The 16679-nt window shown below is 41.5% G+C and overlaps 1 protein-coding gene and 1 long non-coding RNA gene across 3 annotated transcripts in view; one reads left to right on the top strand and one right to left on the bottom strand.

Moving 5' to 3' along the window:
- Window positions 1-16368, top strand: part of LOC143137405 (1-phosphatidylinositol 4,5-bisphosphate phosphodiesterase delta-3-A-like) — a 135450-nt gene extending 119082 nt beyond the window's left edge. Inside the window, exons 14-15 of one of the 2 annotated variants that reach the window (XM_076297587.1) lie at window positions 941-1090; window positions 14766-16368. In XM_076297587.1, coding sequence (XP_076153702.1) covers window positions 941-1090; window positions 14766-14896 — 281 coding nt within the window. In that variant the 3' untranslated portion in view covers window positions 14897-16368. Of the gene's footprint in view, window positions 1-834; window positions 1091-14765 lie in introns of those variants that run through there. The other variant, XM_076297589.1, reaches the window with a different exon arrangement.
- On the bottom strand, window positions 10701-12358 carry LOC143138351 (uncharacterized). Its single transcript, XR_012990169.1, has 4 exons — window positions 12276-12358; window positions 11411-11739; window positions 11231-11296; window positions 10701-10820 (listed from the first exon to the last, which is right to left on the bottom strand). It is a non-coding gene; the product is annotated as an uncharacterized LOC143138351 (long non-coding RNA).
- Window positions 16369-16679: the final 311 nt, after the last annotated feature.

The following is a 16679-nucleotide window of genomic DNA, read 5'->3' as shown; positions in this document are numbered from 1 at the left end:
GGACTTGAGTGTTCAAACATGACCCTCACACATGGACATTGGGCGGGTGGGACTTATATATAGTATATATAGTCAATACACAATAGTAATGACTAAGTATGATGCTCAATGTAGGTTCCATAATGATGATTAATAATGTTAATAAGGCTGAAAATGTTTTATTTTCCCTCAAAAGGGCAACATGTTTCCGTCAGTCCCACTTGCCCCAAGATGCACTCGCAATAAGAAGATTCTGGAGATTAAAAGTCTCTTTTAAGACCATATTTTCTTTTGAACGTGGTTTTTTTTTTTAAAGTATATTTTTTGGGCTTTTTTTGCCTTTATTCCGACAGGACGACTGAAATACACACAGCACACAGTGAACACACAGTGAGGTGAAGCACACACTAATGTGATCTGCTGTGAGCTGCCTGCAACAACAGCGGCGCTCGGGGAGCAGTGAGGGGTTAGGTGCCTTGCTCAAGGGCACTTCAGCCGCTTCCTACTGGTCGGGGTTGGAACTGGCAACCCTCCGGTTACAAGTCCAAAGCGCTAACCAGTAGACCACGGCTGCCCTGTATGTGTGTGTGTGTGATCTGAGGTGAACTTGTATTGTATAAAAAAAAAACCTGGCTTAGGCCTTTTGTCCACACGACAACTCTGAAAACAGATACCTTTAAAAACTCCGGGCAAAGTGGAGATTGATTTTCGAAAACTCTGTTTCAGTGTTCAGTGCATTCTATAACCCCTTTATGCTGCACTGGGATTCAGTATGTTTAAAAGATTATGTGTGTGTCTGTGTGTGTTTCTGATGGTTTGCGTTTCTCAAGATTGTGTGTGTGTGTGTGTTGGCAGGTTTTAACCCACGCTGGTGTGTGTGTGTGTTGGCAGGTTTTAACCCATGCTGGTATGTGTGTGTTGGCAGGTTTTAACCCACGCTGGTGTGTGTGTGTGTTGGCAGGTTTTAACCCACGCTGGGACTGCACACTCTCCTTCCAGCTTCAGGTTCCAGAGCTGGCACTCGTGCGCTTTGTGGTTGAGGATCACGATCACACAGCCAAGAATGATTTCGTGGGACAATTCACCCTGCCCTTCACCAGCCTTAGCACAGGTGAGTGTAGCACAGGTGAGTGTAGCACAGGTGAGTGTGCCTGCCCTTCACCAGCCTTAGCACAGGTGAGTGTAGCACAGGTGAGTGTGCCTGCCCTTCACCAGCCTTAGCACAGGTGAGTGTAGCACAGGTGAGTATGCCTGCCCTTTACCAGCCTTAGCACAGGTGAGTGTGTGTGTGTGTGTCTGTCTGCACATTGTGTTGTCTGTGTTGATCAGACAAAGTGTAGAAAGTGTACTGATGCCTGTAACTTCCCACCAACGTAATAAAAATCTGCACATTTTAAACGTAATAATCTTGCCAACGTAATAACCAAATTTCCCACCGACATAATAATTATTACGTTTGCAGGAAGTTATTACATTAACTTCCTACCAATGTAATAAATCACTGATATAATGATATTATATCTGTTTTATCAGTTGTGTATAGTTGTCAACAATTGTCACCATGTAATCCATCTCATGACCATAAAACATGGAACCCCCTCCCCCCTTTACTTATTATTCATCACCTCTACCAGGAGCCAAGCAAAGCTACATAGACACCCCTTGTGTTTTTAGGAGCCAAGCAAAGCTACATAGACACCCCTTGTGTTTGTAGGAGCCAAGCAAAGCTACATAGACACCCCTTGTGTTTTTAGGGAGCCAAGCAAAGCTACATAGACACCCCTTGTGTTTTTAGGAGCCAAGCAAAGCTACATAGACACCCCTTGTGTTTTTAGGGAGCCAAGCAAAGCTACATAGACACCCCTTGTGTTTTTAGGAGCCAAGCAAAGCTACATAGACACCCCTTGTGTTTGTAGGAGCCAAGCAAAGCTACATAGACACCCCTTGTGTTTTTTGGGGTCCAAGCAAAGCTACATAGACACCCCTTGTGTTTTTAGGAGCCAAGCAAAGCTACATAGACACCCCTTGTGTTTGTAGGAGCCAAGCAAAGCTACATAGACACCCCTTGTGTTTTTAGGAGCCAAGCAAAGCTACATAGACACCCCTTGTGTTTTTAGGTGTCCAAGTAGAGAAGCTACATAGATACCCCTTGTGTTTTTAGGGTTAGGGTTTAGGGGTCCAAGTTGCGAAGCTGCGGGTTCTGTTTTGTTCTGATTTTTAACCCATTCATGAAATTATGTTTCTGCAGCAAAACCGTATCTGCAGCCATAACCGTAATAGGTACAGACACCAAATGTTCACCTTAATTCCCAAATCAGCGAATGATCTCAAAAAGAAGAAATTACTGAATTCCGTCAATAGGGGGCGCTATAATAATCAAATTTATGTTTTTGCTCGTATTTCAGGAACGGTATAGAATGGACTAGTTGCACGAAAGGCTCTCGGTGAGCTAGTTTGTTTTCATGTGGAGCTTTCCTGTGGTTTGTTTGAATGCCGCGGAGTGTGTCGGTCATCATGTTTCACCGCTGCACCATCCAATGAGCGTTGTCTGAGCTGTTAGATCTATAGAACATCTACTTCCTTGTAATAAAATGGGCAGGTACTACATAGGCCAGTGTCTGCATTGCATTTTTTTCTAACATTAAAGATCTCATGTCATTTTTTTGAATATTTCTTGGGCATTTTAGGCGTGAGAAAAACTTCTCGCAAAGCGCTTTCAGATATAACCTCCGGAGTATATGAGGAGGTTTGTCAAACGGAGGTCCTACCCTTCGGATGATTCAGATATGTTGCTAACCTGCGGACCTAATACTGACCTTATACGGACGTATGTGTGAACGACATACACGCATATTACAGAATCTCAGTGTGGTTGTCGAGTGAGGGGTGGGGGCTTGTAGAGTTCACAAGATGCGAAATATGACGCAGAATATATGCGGCCACTGCCTGTTACAGCTGCTTTTTGTTTACAAAGTGTAGCCTATGCATTATGTAGGCTAAAGAAGAGAAATCTATTGTGCATAGGCTAATACTTGAAGTAGGCTAGTCACGTAATTGCGCACTTGAAATTGACCTAGCCTACAGTATTTATATGTGTGCTTCGAATAAACACATTTATCTGTTTTCTCTCTATTTGCGTTGGAGAGAGAGAGCATGCACAAACTTTATGGTAGGCTACCAGCCAACGTTTTTAAGCAACAAACAAAATACTAACATTAATAACAGTGAAGTTGTTCGTTTTTTCATAGTTTATTTTTTCCAAAAGCATCCTCTCCCCATGTGTCGCATTTACGTAAGGAGCTTGGAACAAAGTTGGGTTTTCTTCGTTTTCATTTTCTCTAGGCATATATGCTCAGCAAATATCAGCGAACTCAGCAGGTCATGAAGGCTATCAATGAACAGAAAACCATGTTGGCTAACAATTTATTAAATACTCCTGTTATTGTCGTCAACGACGTCGCTGTAGGCTACTGCCTTTTCAGCACCTTATGCTTATGATGATTCAGTCTTCTGAATTCGTTTGGCCTTGCCATGCAGTTGTAGGCTAACGTGTCTCTAACGTTCCCTTCAGGTGTTCTATCAAAATGTTGTATGCCCTCATGGACAGTAGCTCCGTGATGTCTGCATCTTTCCAGGTCGGAGATTTTCTGGACAGCGCTATGCCACTCCATCATAACACTGGCATTTAAGTCAGATCTAACCACATGGACGCACGAAAGAAACGTCACCAACACGCCCTCTCACTAGGTGTTCTACTCCTCGTTCAGACACAGCACATTTACATAATGTCCGGAGGAAATACTAGGGGGGGGGAGTAGTATAAACACCGGGTAAATTCGGACTTCCATATGACCGGTTATGTCGTTCCGATATACGGCCTCACCGTTTAACATCGGCAGAACCTCCGGTCTTACACCGGAGCGCTTATAATGATGGCAAACTCTGTTTCGTTGTTGAAACGTCAGAAAATCTCCCCTCATGCTTCGTTAGTGAATAACATTGCGAATTTGACCAAAGCGTTGCCCCATGATTATAAAAGGAATGACTAGTAGTTACATTAACATGATGATGGGTTGAGGTCCATGCTTCACATTAATGTTATGTTGCTTTATCACATCATATTGTGTAGCCACTAGAGGTGGATTTTATCGTTCGTTCTCATGACACAGTTTGCGTCGTTCAGTTCACCAAGATGATTCGTTCTGAATCGTTCGTTTGATCAGTCGCATTTCCTAGCCTACAACCAGGGTTCTAAATTAACACCCGCCAACCAGCCAAATGCGGGTTAAAATTCATTTTGGCGGGTGTTAATAAAAACTTACTAGCCAGTTTGGCCGGAAATGCATGAGACATTACATGCATGATACATAAGGCTCTGTTCTTGGTCATATATCACCTTGGCAGTACTTCCTACATTTCCCATGACCACTGTGGCGTAATGCTACATGTACGTGATGACGTTTCATATGCCCATTGGCTGTGCGCAGTTTGCAGTGAAACCAGCGCGAGAGACGATGGAAACGAACGAGGAGGAAGTTAGCCAGAAAAGTAAAGTAAAAGTAGGATAACACATGTCATAACACAAATACATAACGCTTTACGAAATATTAACCAATTAACGCATTGTGTTTACCTATTCCCTTTGTGGGGGGCTGATGTCATGTAACAGAGACTGCAAAACCTGAAGCAGCAAGATTGTTTATTTTATTGTCTATGGAGTTAGCTGAAGATGGAACGTAGGCCCTATGCTAGGCCTACTCCATTTAATTGAGAACGCATCATGCGCCAGTGTTTGGGACAGACTTATGGGGGTGAGAAGAGGAATGAAGCAGGGGATGAGGATATCGACAGAGACAGAGAAATGGATAGATAGATAGATAAAGATCCCAAACATGAACTTTCTGTGCATTTTTTGTGGTATGTTCATAAAATTATCAAATGCATTCAGTGACACTCATCTCATCAACTCATAATTATCTTATTTTCACTGGGGAAAAAATGGCTAGTAGAAATTATGATTGGCTAGTACCTTTAGAAAGTTACCAGCCACATTGGCTGGTGATCAGAAAAGTTAATTTAGAACCCTGCCTACAACGTAGTTCAGCGGTGAATCATAGAATGCAGGTTCTCAGCTCCTTGTTTGTGCAAATGGTCAACACAACACTGTAATTGTAGCGGCAAATATAGCTGCAACTTCATGATTATGTGTACTTTTAGACAAAACAGCAGTAGCTAATGTGTTCATTCACCTTGACATTACATTGACATATTGAAGGTAAATAGAGTAGACTATGGCTTGATCAGCTAATTTCTTTTTTAAGAATGTGTTCATCCATAAAGGAACAAAGAAAGACCCAGTAGGCTATGCCGACAAACATGTTTAAAGCAAAAAGATTATATTGATGAAAAGGTTTCAAGTGGATGGGGTTTCAAGTCCCCATTTTGCCTAGGCTACAGAGCCATAATCACATCTGCTTCTAGCCAAGAACGAGTGACTGCCTGAATGAAAACGACAGACCGAAGTGAAACAGGTGGGGGGTCTTGGCGTGAGAACGAACGAGACAGACTGAAGAGACATTTATTAACCTGACACAGAAAATACAAAGACAGCATGCATTTACCATTAGACAGATATTTAAGGCGAGACACTACAGGTGAATAGGGTAAAATTTTTAAATAATAGACATCACCATGAAACTTCCTCAGTTGATATACTTACACAAGTATGAACAACAAATGTATTACAAGTTTTTGAAATTCGAATGTTTCATTATGCAAATTAGGCATTATCTCATTAAATATGTGCACATTTGCATATATTTTCGGTCGATAGATCTGAACATATGATAAAGCCTGGTACAAAATTATTCTTTCATTTTGTTTGCATACAAGATACAAATAAAATTACAGAGGGATTTCAGGATATCTGCTTTCATTACCTAGGAAATCAGAATATACTGTCCATAGCCTTAAAAAATCGATTTTTGCCTTATATTTTTGATTAAAATGTCACATAAATCAGGCCAGGAATGATTTATTAACAAATCCCTCTGTAAATATCTTCAGAATACTGTTAAGTGTATATATCTGGAAAGATTGGTGTACATAGGTGCTACATAGGCTGAGATGTTTCTACTGGAAAATGATAAAAACTCAATTTGAGAAAACAGCCTTGGAACACAGCCAAGAGATTCCGTTCTCAGCCTAGACTCGCCTTTGAACTTTCGCGATTGGTTGCGGTTACAAAGGAAGTGTCCATATTTGGATAGCACAACTTCATGCAGGAAAAACAGAGCTTTCCAACGGTACTACACATGTTATGTTTTGTATCACGGTCGCGGTAGAGCATGAAACGTTAGAAGACTAACTTTTGGTGAATTTAGGAGAAATATACAGGCGCGAGTAGACAAAATGTAATGAAATAAACACCTAAATGTGTAAATCGGGCTTTGTTGTTGTAGTAGTGTGAAAGAATACATGCTAAGGTAGCAAATTAGCCCAAAATCTCGAAATTGACCAGTGCATGAAAAAACGATGTTTTCACCTGCCGTGTCTCGCCTTAAATGTAAATGCCAATATTGAAATGTAAAATGGAATTGTTAATGTAAACCATTATCGTTATTTTTTATCGTATGCTCTCCCACTAGCCCATTTGTTTTTTTTTTTCATGGAAACGGTTGCTATGCTTTGATGCCCCTCATTGGCTAATTTGATGAGCACATTTTAGAAACAATACAGACAACAGAATAGGAAGCTGGGCCATTGGCATTCATAGCAGCACTAGGTCAGTGTGATTCAGCGACGAACGAAATAACTGGAAAGGTGAATCAGTTCAGGTCGTTCATTTTAAAGACCCGTTCTAACAAACTGATTCGTTCGCGACCGAACCCACCTCAAGTATCCACTGTCAAGTGTTAATCCCCATATATACTCAATGGTTAATCCATGTTGAGATGGCATAAATTACTGAAATTGGGATATTTGAAGATGGTAAAAACAAATAAAACTGAGTAAATCATGAATCGACTTTTAGGGGAGCTGTGTGCTAATCTTAACCTCATCGACTAACCTACAGTTAACTGTAACGTGTAGCTGCTAACGTTAGCATGTAATGTTCGCTGTCCATATGTCTGTTGCTGATTAAAATTCACCATACTAAATTGTCATTGTCTGTAATTAACATTATAAGCTCTCTTAGACGTATTTAACAACAACAATACTTTTCAGTTGATACATTACACTTATCTGACGAGACCAAACTGAAGCTACAGCCGCAAATTTCAGCCAGCCAGCTAGCCTCAGCCGACCTGTGGTGGGAACGGAGAAGGGGGCGGATTTCACTCGATAAGGGGTGTGTTTCACTCGTTGAGTGGGCGTGTCTGACCACGACTCCTCTTCACTGCACATGCTTCAACGCCTACTGCACAAGTGTACAAATTGGCTCCAAATTTTTCAAGATGGCGTTGTCTCAGTGGCTTCAATTCCATAGAACATAGCTGATGGAGCCACACTGTCCAGTTCTATATAGTCTATGGTCTGGATAAATGGTCCCCTTACTATGTGTATGCATATACAGTGGGTAGTGCTTCGACTTGGCCAGCTTCCCTCGCGGTCCGCGCGCGGGATCACGCGACTTTAATTTGTATTTTTCCAGTGACGCTGCAACAACCGGCAGAGGTCTCAAGTGAGCAGGGTGTCTCGTAAAAAGAAATGGAGCTGGAAAACCCTACACAGACTTCACTACAGACTTTAGCAGACTGGTTTAGAAATAATTTATTAGCCAGAAATATGCCTGCCCTGCCCTAATAAAGAAATATTTGGTTAACGGCGAGTGAATCCCGTTTGCAGCCGTAGAAGAAACGCAGGACAAATTAAACATTCTGGTTTTCTCCGAGTGCAACGATGATAGACAGACATCATTTGGACAAAATATAGAGCATATTAACCTCCGTTGCTAAGCCAAATGCCTTCCTGTTACGTCCTGTTATCACGGAGTTAAAGGCGATAAACGATTTTTGATGGTCACAAGTTTACTTCATTAGCGTTTATTTTTTTGATTATTAAAGAGTGTTTTACATTTAAAGGCTTGACTTCGTGCTTATTCAGAAGAGCATAAAGAGGCTAAAACCTGGCAACCCAAAAAAGGAAGAGGGTGCCGACTGCGCAGCCTGAGTCTTGTCATAAGCAAGCGGACTAGTTGAATGGCCTACTCCAGAACTAGCTGTTGTGAAATTGTTGGGAATTTAATTGATTAACACATCACATAAACTGTTGAGTGTTGTTGATACACTGAACTTGTGCCATCGGAACCAAATCTGACAGCAAGCAGCTTTGGAGTTTGCAGGCAGGCAGCTGGTGGATACATAACTGGCATGCGTAATGTAATGGTAAGGTAAAAGCAACGACCGAAATGCAGTGTTGAAACACGTGTATGAAACGTATTAAATATGCAAACACAGATCCGGTATAAACACTGACACCCCCCCCCCCCCCCCCCCCCGAAAAAAAATCTCCCGTTTTTGGAAAGCTAAATGTTGACAGGTATGGGCTATAGCCTGTCGCTGCAAGTACTTCTCCAAACTCAAAAACAGTAGACTTAAAAGTGGCAATAAAAGTGCAACACAAAGAGCAGCACAAAATACTACAAGTCATGCCGAGTGTCCTGTTTGCTCTTAAACTTTCCATCACAGTTGGTGCATTTACCACTTCGTAAATGTGTTCGAATTTGTTCTGTAGGCTACTTTAAAGAACATTTTGAGGGATCACATAGCCTATGTGCAATGTTGTGATATTATCAGTATGTGTAATTTGCTTTTGAGCAGGATCTTACAAGAACATTTCGAAATGAATGGAAAGACACAGTGCCTAGGCTTGTTAGTGGTGAGTCTGTTATAGCCTATTTACTTGTATTGTAGCCTATGCAACGCTATTCTATTAAAATTCTATTATTCTAAACGTTGTGTGCTAGTTTATTCAACGGCTATGACCGCTATGTTCTTGCACTATTTCCCCCTTGATCATATTGATTCATGTATCCAAAAGGCTCGAAGGATACTCTTTATTATATGGCAAAATAACGAATAAAAGTGAGGTGAGGTGCCCCCCCGTCAGTGCTCATAGCCCCCCCACCAGTTGCTCTCTGGCGCCGACGCTGCCCTGCCCCCAACAAATCACACCTTCCCACCAGCTGTGACAGCTTAAAAGAAGTCGAGATGAATCCTAACTCACAGACCTATTCACAAACCGGTTTTGTGGCATTTCGCCTGTTTTGAAATCCTATGCGGCTACAGGAGCTTGCAATCGTGAGGAAACAATTTTGCATTGTAGGCATAACTAACATGCAATAACGCCACCAACAACAACCAAAACTAGGCTACTCATTGTCAACATGTAAATTAAATGTAACATTATTGTGAATCAAATTAAAATGTTCTCTTTTGCAAACGTAGGCATAGGCATAGTAACAGACTAGGCTAATTTAATAATGTTACAAAGATACTACATCAATCCATATGTTTCATTAGGCTACTACCCACACAGCAAAAGAGGTATGACGGCTTCCGGAACGGACCCGCGAAACGGACCCGTATCGGAGTCCAGATGCTCTCAGGAACGGATCCGATATGAAGGCGGATCGCGGACCCGCCGTGGCTCCGCGCTGCATCCGCCCCGCATCCGCGATTAAAACCTTACCTCCGCGGCGGGTCCGTTTGGGACCCGCAAATTGATACATACATCCGCCGCAGACCCGCAACGGACTCATAAAGGCTCATCTGGCCCGGGTCCGTTTCGGACCCATTTATCTCATTTTCAAAATTCCTTCTGTACTTGCTGTAGGATTAAATAGGATAAACTATAGGATAAAAGTAAAACTATCATTAGGCCTAGCCTAGGCTACTACAGCAAGATAGGCCTACGATTAGCATCGCCTCGTATTTTTAACTTAACAATACTGTCAATAAACCTAACAAAAAAGGTTTAAGTCAAGACATCAATTTACTGTACAAACGTGATCACTACTCAATGGAAATATAAAATGGACATTTATGGAAAGTTACAGGTTATAAGCTATTCTGTTTTTGTTAAGTAGCCTACGTTGCCTAGGCTACTCTACATTAATTTTGAGGTCAAAACCTAATTTAGTGCTTTATAGGCCTAGGTCAGTGCAGACATGAAATATTTTGTCGAATAGGCTACAACTTCAATGAAATGCTGCGCTATGCACATGTAAAATATCAGAAAATGAATAACTGGTGAATGACAAAAAGTTCAATAAAAAGATTGTTTAATGCTTATTTCTCCTATTACTCCATTTGTGTGGATGGAGGCGGAACACGTCTCCTCGTTGCCCGATCCACAGCCGGTTGAAACACCTGATTGCGTGCTTGGTGACCTCAGCGTCCGTGGCTGACCGTGTCACCATGTTTTTCCTCACAGCACCTGTAATCAAACAGACAGATATGTTTATGTTTATGGTATGTAGCATCCAAAGCCAAGTATGCTTACACAATACAATATATGAGATAGGTATTAAGGAGATTAAATTTAAAAAGAAACATGACTTAAAAAGCTCCTCTGTTCGCTGCACGTTGAGGGCTGGTGTGGGGGTGGAGGGAGTTGAGGAGGGACTGCCGTTCCTGGCCCATAGTGAGGTGGGCGGTGTGCGAGAGGGGGAAAAAATGTATTAAATGGTAATTAAAAATGTATTAAAAGGCTTTCTATTCACTAATATTTCAGAGATCAGTCCCTACCTTGAGTAACTCTCCGTATGTTAAATGCGGGTGCAGGTGCAGGGAGTTGAGGTGGTGAAGAGTGTTGCGGTCCTGCCCCATGGTGAGGTGCTAAGGGAGATAAATGGTTGTGATCTGTTAACCATGGTAGGCTGAGAGCTACAGGGCCAAACAATGGCAAACAAAAACAAATCTCTGGTCATACTGGACATGAATTTGTATGTTTCAACATTTTGGTATGCACTATCTATATCAACTCCATGAATGGATTGACATTGTAATCAATGTGTTTCAATACAATCTGATAATAATGAATGAACTTTTCAGGCAATATTGCATGAATGCAGATGTTTTAACTGACAAAATATTTGGCTGAGATTTTGAAAGTAATGTATGAAGTATGCAGAAAATCTGAGATGGTAATGCAGATGCAATCTGTTGATTTGAAATAGAGTGACTACTGCTGTGTTAATATAGATGGGGCCACTGTATTCAATTTTATTTCAGAGATCAGTCTTTACCTTAACAGTTTTCTCCAGGTTGAGGGGTAGTGACTCGGCTGCCTGGCACTCGGCAAGATGGTGGAGCTGGAGGAATAGATACAAGGAGAGGGGAATGTCTTTAGCACTAAGAATGTTAACCATATCTCTAATATTAATATTATGATTTAGTTATTTCAATGTTAAGAGATTATTACTTACTTTGCCAGTGCAATTGGCTTGGGCTTGAGGCTTCAACTGATATACCAGGCGAGTTGGAAGGTACCTCAGAGATGCAAAGTCACCATTTTCTGGCTCTTCTTCACTCTCATCAGAGTCCCCGAAACGATGGCTGTTAAATAACCATCATTATGGTTATTGCAATCCCAAAATTTCCAAATATACATATAGTACAAGCATCTCTGGTCTATTTTGGAATGCTACGGGAATGTGTTCACATTACATTTTAACAACCCAGAAAGTATCTTCATCAAGCGAACCCAACAGTAACGTAACGTTAGATGGTAGAATCCAGCCGATAAAAGTTGACGCTGCAGAACAAACAAAATAGAAGATGGGGACCAAGTTCCATACAGTTAAGTTACGTTATCATAATCAATCACAAACAGACGCCAATACCCATTAGTTGTCTGAACCGACTTAAAACAGTGATTAAAATGCCGAGGCTTTCATTACAAAGATGGCAGAAGGACACTAAAGTTACGTATGAGACCAAACTTGGCAAAATGCAAAAGTTAATGCACAGCTAGCTAGAAGCTAGGGCTAAACCATTATCAGTGAGTCAACATGCTAAAGTTGTAGAAGGCTTTCATAGCAGACGAGTGCTTCACTGACTTCATTGACTGAAATACCAGTGCCAATGTATCAGCTTAATCAAGGTTTGCATCGCAAACGTGATCTCAAACATATAGACATTAGCAATAACTTATGCAATTGCGCCTAGCAGCATGCTAGCTAGCAGCTATATGCCGCTAGCATAGTAGCACTATGGACAACAGCAACACATTAAAACAGACAAGACCAGACTAACGTTAAATAACAAGGTGTGTTTTTTAAATCACACTACCATAACATATTCTGCCGAAATTGCTAACCCATTTTAAATCAAATAGGCTACAGACTCATATGAGCATCACAGCTAACAATAACGTTAACTTAGCCTGTTGCACAAAATTACAAACGTCTGGTTGCACTAACATTAACGTTAGTCCTAATATCAAACAACGTCATTACAATCAATAAACATTGTATAAACATTGAACATTGAACAAGTATAAAACCACAAAGGCCAATGTTTAGCTATTGTGAATGTCGCAATATATTAATAAATATCACTTACTCGAGAGGGTTCAGCGAAACCGTGTCCCAGCAAAGAAAATATCCACTAGTATGACTCTTCTCGGCTCTTGGTGTACAGTCATGTTCAACCGTTACAGTAAAGGCGCGTCCGCGCCCGTGGATCCGACATGGGTCCACTCAGGATCCGCTGTTTGACAGTAGAATTTACGGAGCCGCCTGGAGGCGGAGCTGATCCTCTGTGCGGCACCAAAACGAATGCGACAGTCACGCGGGTTTGGCGACTTGAAGGCAGATCCGCCTAGGAGTCTACTGCTGTGTGGGTAGGCTATTTGTTTTGCCTTTCTCTTGATTCATTTAGGCTAGGCCTTTTTATTCAGTTATTTATCATCTTCCGTCCTTGTGTAGCGCACGCATTCTCAGACCTGTTACCTGCCACTCATCGTAAGGGAGGTGTTTGGAATCATTCCCGCATTACAATCATCAGCCAATCAAGGTGGTCACTTCAGTCAAGCTCGTGCATGAGTAATAACGTCATCCATAGCAACGAAGACTCACTCACTCTTAGTCAAAGATTCTAGAGCGCTCAGCTCCAGAATCTGTTCAGGAGTTGTCATTTTTCCTTACTAAGAGTAGCCTAGGCTAGGTCTGAAAGGCTTTGTGAATAACTTAATAAGAGAAACTCCTAGCTAAAATCTTTTATTGCTATTTAGGAGTAGCCTACTCCTAGTGGTAAGATAAAAGGCTTTGTGAATATGGCCCCTGGTGTCTAACCCAATGTTGACCACCTCACACATTTCTCTAGATTTTTGCAATGACCTTACATGACACAATGCCATAAAATGCCAGTTTTTTCGGACACAGAATAATGTTTGTAATGATACCAGTTAGGCCTACGTTCAACAGTAACATAAGTGTAATGAGCTATTCATTGTCGAAGGTGCATGGTAAAGTGAAATTCTTACTTTGGAAAACAAACATTTGCCGATATCATTGGATAAGGGATAGGCCCAGGCCTACTTGTTTATTTTTTACGTAGCCTACAATGGCCAGTTCAGACAAAGCCGAAATTACTCATTTTGAAACATTTGTATGGTTATATTGCTTGACTTAAATCCCAGAGAGTAGGCTACCGCACCCCACAGTGATGGGCCTAGCTAGCGGTCTTACGCGTTCAGTGTGGGGTAGGCTATAAACAAGCTGAGAATTTAGCGGTCCCATGTCTGCCTGTCACAGACGTGGGGATACAGTTACAGTAACAGTATTTTATTTTACTTCTTATGGAATATTTCACTTTTATAAAGGCTTTGTTTGAATGCTGTTGGAACAAATAGTAGTTGATTATAAAGGCAACTTTCTGTTGCAATATTCTGTGTGTTCTGGACTGCAGGTAGCCTAACTTGTTAAGCCAGTGGTTCTCAAACTTTTTCTTTCATTCCCCACTTTGATCAAGGGGGCATTGACTGATGATAGTGGAGATAACGTGTTATCCCGAGGCCTTTGCAAGTCAGCATCTCCGACGGTAGTCTACCCTATTAAAAATATAAGTTTTCGATGTCCCAAACGGAGAGCCATAGGCTACTTTATTGTTTTAACGATCTCTATGCTAGGCCTACTCACCAAAATGTAGGCATGGGAACATGATGAATTATCCAACTGTCGTATGATAAATTATTGTGATTACGAGCCAGTGGTTTTCAAACATTATGCGTGACTCGTGAAATGCAACAGACTCATATCCTTTTTGCGCGTCTGCAGAAGTTAGCCAAATATGAATGTAATTCTGCGGCATAAAGCAGATGTATTTGTTTATTGTACAGAAAAATTAAAATGACATGTCAAGCAGTCAATTGACTACATTTTGTTATTGAATTTGTAGGCTGGGATTATTCTCGGCAACAATTATGTTTAATGGTAGATCCTGGTGCGGCAGGCAGAGCGATGTACAGTGGCAGAGCGACGCACAGTGGCTGAAAGTGGTACTAAAGCTTCACGCAGCTTCACGCCTCGTAATGCGCGACTGAAGTGGCCATTTGAAAGCGATGCCCACTGTAATGATGTGTGTGTATAATGAATGATGTGTGTGTAAAATTATGTATGTGTGTGTGTTTATAAGGATGGATGTGAGTGTGACATGTGTATTAGAGTTTAGGCAAGACTTTATTTTGATTGGACAAAATGTCTGTTAATATTCCAGAATACCAGACATCTAACAGGCTTAAACGGACAGCTCTGAAAATGATGTGTTTGTCTCCCCCAGGTTACCGGCATGTGCATCTCTTGCGGGCGGATGGCGTTAGCCTTTCCCCGGCCTCCCTGTTCGTCCACATCAAGGTCACACGCCAGGGGATTCCTGTCCGTACTGTGGCTGAGCGCATGGGCAAGGCCTGAGGTCCCTGCCGGAGTGCACGATTGGTTTGTTCCTCACAGGGCGAAGTGGAGGAGAGCTCCCATTGGCTGGAGTCCTGTTGAGCTGAGATGATGAGGTTCTGCAAGAGCCAATGAGAAGGGCTGTAGTTGTAGGATGGAGCCATCCTGTGTTGGCATCCTAGGGAACTGTGTAGTGAAGCAGTCACCATGGCTACTTAAACACAAGGAGCTTCATTGAACCGATTTAAAATGACATCCAGTGGCGTTGCTATGGAAGCATCTGCAAGATGCTAAGAAATTCTACATCTCTTCACAGTGGTGACTTTGTGCTTCACTTCTGAAGGCCAATTTACCATCCAGGTGAGGAGTGTCGCTCGATAGAATATGAAAATATAGCATTTCTGTCTGGTGTGTCATGGAGCTTGACATGTGAAAAAAATGTGAAATGGTAAGACGTTGCGTACTCTGATTGGATATCAACTCAAAGTTCTACTGGAGTTTGTCACGGAGGTCACGGAGTGTCGGCAACAATTTGTTTTTGTCGAGCAACACTTGTCGCTTGGATTATAAATTGGCCTTTCGGTTTCATCTTTTAGCATTTAGTATTGGTTTTATGTTCTAACATTAACAGTTTTTTTTAACATAAGTTGTAGTGCTGATATTGATTGATCCTGGTGAGCACTTGTGTCTGTTTGTGGACAGGCTCATTAAGAAGCCATCCACTCAGACTGAGGGCTGTTAGCCTGGTTATGGTCGTATGGATATTCCCAGGCTAGAGGGCTGTGCAAGTTAGCGTGAGGGTGACTGAATGTTTCTCTGTTCTAATGAGGGTTTTTGCAAGAAACCTTGACATTGACATGAAGGATTTCATATAAACAGTATTGTCATATGATGTTTACTTTGAGGAATGAGAAGAATATGTCCTCCATCACGACGGTCTAAAACGTATGGTCTCTGGTAATGTGAAGATGACTGAACTCTGACTGAACACACATATGATGTGCTTGCATGCTGCTCATCCTGCTTTCAATAGCCTTGATATTGGCTCTTTCAATAGCCTTGACATAAGTATATGTATACACTCTTTTGATCCTGTGAGGGAAATTTGGTCTCTGCATTTATCTAACCCCCTGCTGCTCTCGGTTTACATGTCTGTAAACCCTAATCTGAAGAGTATCCATCTGTTTACATGTCTGTGAACCCTAATCTGTAGAGTATCCATATGTTAACATGTCTGTAAACCCTAATCTGAAGAGTATCCATCCGTTTACATGTCTGTGAACCCTAATCTGTATAGTATCCATATGTTAACATGTCTGTGAACCCTAATCTGTAGAGTATCCATCTGTTTACATGTTTGGGAACCCTAATCTGTAGAGTATCCATCTGTGAACCCTAATCTGTAGAGTATCCATATGTGAACCCTAACTTGTAGAGTATCCATCTTTTTTGTTTATTATGTCATGTTTGCAATAAATTATGTATGCAGCTCATATTAGGTATGTTTAGTACTTTAACTAAGTGTGAGGAAGAGGAATTTGTGACTTTGCTTGCAGAAGAATGCAGGCTACATGCATAAGTGTTTTATCTTAAGAGAATGTGGCTCCATCAGCAGTCATATAGTGTTTACTTTCAAATCTGTGAAACGTGGGACTCAGTCCTTGGGAAAATAGGATTCTTGACCTTGCTTTCAGCAAAATGTGATGATGTATGAGTGGAAGTGACACAAATTAAATTATTAAAAAGATTGTGATGAAACGTGGGTGGTGGTAGCGTAGTGGCTAAGGAGCTGGGCTAGCATCCA

This window comes from Alosa pseudoharengus, unplaced genomic scaffold, assembly GCF_046254945.1.
Source record: "Alosa pseudoharengus isolate Yale_2024_CS ecotype anadromous, Long Island Sound unplaced genomic scaffold, YU_APseudo_1.1 YU_APseudo_1.1_scf_21, whole genome shotgun sequence".
In the NCBI taxonomy this organism is placed as follows: Eukaryota; Metazoa; Chordata; class Actinopteri; order Clupeiformes; family Clupeidae; genus Alosa; species Alosa pseudoharengus.
This window is presented reverse-complemented; position numbering and strand designations above follow the sequence as displayed.